The 2,047-nt window shown below is 32.0% G+C and overlaps 1 protein-coding gene across 1 annotated transcript; it reads right to left on the bottom strand.

Annotated features, from left to right (window-relative positions):
• Positions 1–1,496: 1,496 nt before the first annotated feature.
• LOC106383922 (abscisic acid and environmental stress-inducible protein-like) lies at positions 1,497–1,790 on the bottom strand. Its single transcript, XM_013823971.1, has one exon. The coding sequence runs from the start codon at positions 1,788–1,790 to the stop codon at positions 1,497–1,499; it is 294 nt and encodes a 97-aa protein (XP_013679425.1).
• Positions 1,791–2,047: the final 257 nt, after the last annotated feature.

The raw sequence follows: 2,047 nt of genomic DNA, 5'->3' as shown, positions 1-2,047 counted from the left end.
AATTTTCTTTAAAATAAAACAATTTATATTTAAAATTATTATTTCTGTACACGAGGCATGAAAACTTCTAGTTGATTATATGCATTCTCAATTCTCTTATGCACTTAACATTATATGAGTCGTAAACAAATAAAAAATAAAATTCAATACAAAAATCAGTCAAAGCGATGGGTATGGCATCAGCAAATTTTTAGTTGGTTATAACTATATCCACATATTTATATGCCATAAAACAATGTGATGAAATTAATATTAGAAGAAATAAGACAGATAAAGAATCCCATAAATAAATATGGAACATACTCATTCAATTATTTAAACTATATGTACAAATATTCATGAAAAACAATACTATTAAAACGAACCACAATTTTGGACCCAATTATTTTTAAGTGAAATATTTTTTTAAACTATATATTATAATATTTTTTATAACACTTTAATATTAATAACTACATATCGTAAAATTTAGTCTAACTATGGCAAAACTTAAATTAACAAATAACCAATAAGATTTACTTAAATATTTTTTTGTTATCAACTTAAACAAATTTAATTTAAACTCTTCTAATTAAAAAGGGTTGTGTCCATATGGAAAAATAAAATGAGACTCGGAGCACCGCATGCAAAATTTATTTAATCCCTAATATTATATTCTCTAAATCTCTTACAAAACATTTCCAAAACACGGTCAATATATTCACAATAAACATGTACATGTTGTGTTTGCAATTATTCAGTTAAGATAGATTATAGAACGTGTAACCAAATTTCTAAAAAATGGTTGGACAAAATATATTAAAATCAAAAGAGTTATATATGTGAATGTCTAAATCTAAGAGATTTTTACTATTTTAATTTATTTTAATTAAATTATTTATTTTGGAAAATTAATAAGAATGGACTAAAACATGAGATCATAACGAAAGAAAACATTTGGCAAAGAAAAAACAACGAAATAACACATTTGCAAACGATTTTTTCGTGATTAACATTATTCATTTGGTTAAAATCAGTTAGAGGTACTTATAATGCACAAGTGATTGTTAATTTTCCTAGGATCGATTTAATAAAAATCTTTATAATAGTTGATATTTAATGACTTATCATGGTTAAACCAAAATATATATTACTTACTTTATAAAAAAATTGATTATAATTGAAAAATAAAATATAACATTTGAACAAAAAAATTCTGTCTAAAATAAAAGTCCATTTTAATAGAATAAATTGTTTGATGCATGGCGGGAGAAAATTATGTCCAAAATAAAAATCCATTTTAATAAAAAAAGTTGCCTCCCACGCATCGATGATCTTTTGATAGTGTGGTGTAGCTGATTGATGCATGGCGGGAGTTTTGGTTGACGTCTCCTCGGGTCTTTCTTTACTTCTAATTATTACCACACATATTGAATTGAAACATATAGTCTCTCACGAGTTATATGACACTTCACTCAGTGGCCCTTACGCTTCACATAGATATGATGGTATCACGGTCAATAGCCACCGTGTCCAGGTCCAGGTGCAGCATAACCTCCCCCACCGTGTCCACGTCCAGCTGCAGCATAACCCCCTCCACCGTGTCCACGTCCAGCATCAGCGTAACCTCCTCCACCGTGTCCAGGTCCTGCTGCAGCATAACCTCCTCCACCACCAGTTCCCCCAGCTCCATCTCCACCTCCGGCACCGTAACTATCACCGTATCCGACTCCACCCTCCGGCACCGTAACCACCACCATATCCGACTCCACCTCCGGCACCGTAACCAAATAATCCTCCTCCAGTACCATCACTGCCACTATAGGCAGCGACTTCAGCCTCGGATTCAGAGTGGGTGAGAAGTGATCTTCTTGCGGAGCATAACCCTAAACCGATTAAGAAACATAGAAACAAAATATTGTTGCTATTAGCCATATTTCACTCTTTCTTTTTGATATTTAGTTGTTAGATGAGTTTGCTTAAGAATGTGTCCGTATTTATAGGCATGTCATGTAGTCAATTGGTTTCTCTGCCCATGGGCAACCCCAATTCTGTTCATTTGAACAGG

The sequence above is a fragment of the Brassica napus genome, chromosome C3, assembly GCF_020379485.1.
Source record: "Brassica napus cultivar Da-Ae chromosome C3, Da-Ae, whole genome shotgun sequence".
NCBI lineage: Eukaryota > Viridiplantae > Streptophyta > Magnoliopsida > Brassicales > Brassicaceae > Brassica > Brassica napus.
The sequence above is the reverse complement of the archived record's forward strand: the minus strand, read 5'-3'. Positions and strand labels throughout refer to the sequence as shown.

What these genes read in the sequence shown, in the direction of transcription:
- LOC106383922 (XM_013823971.1), bottom strand. Translation starts at nt 1,790, where the DNA reads ATGGTACTGGAGGAGGATTATTTGGTTACGGTGCCGGAGGTGGAGTCG.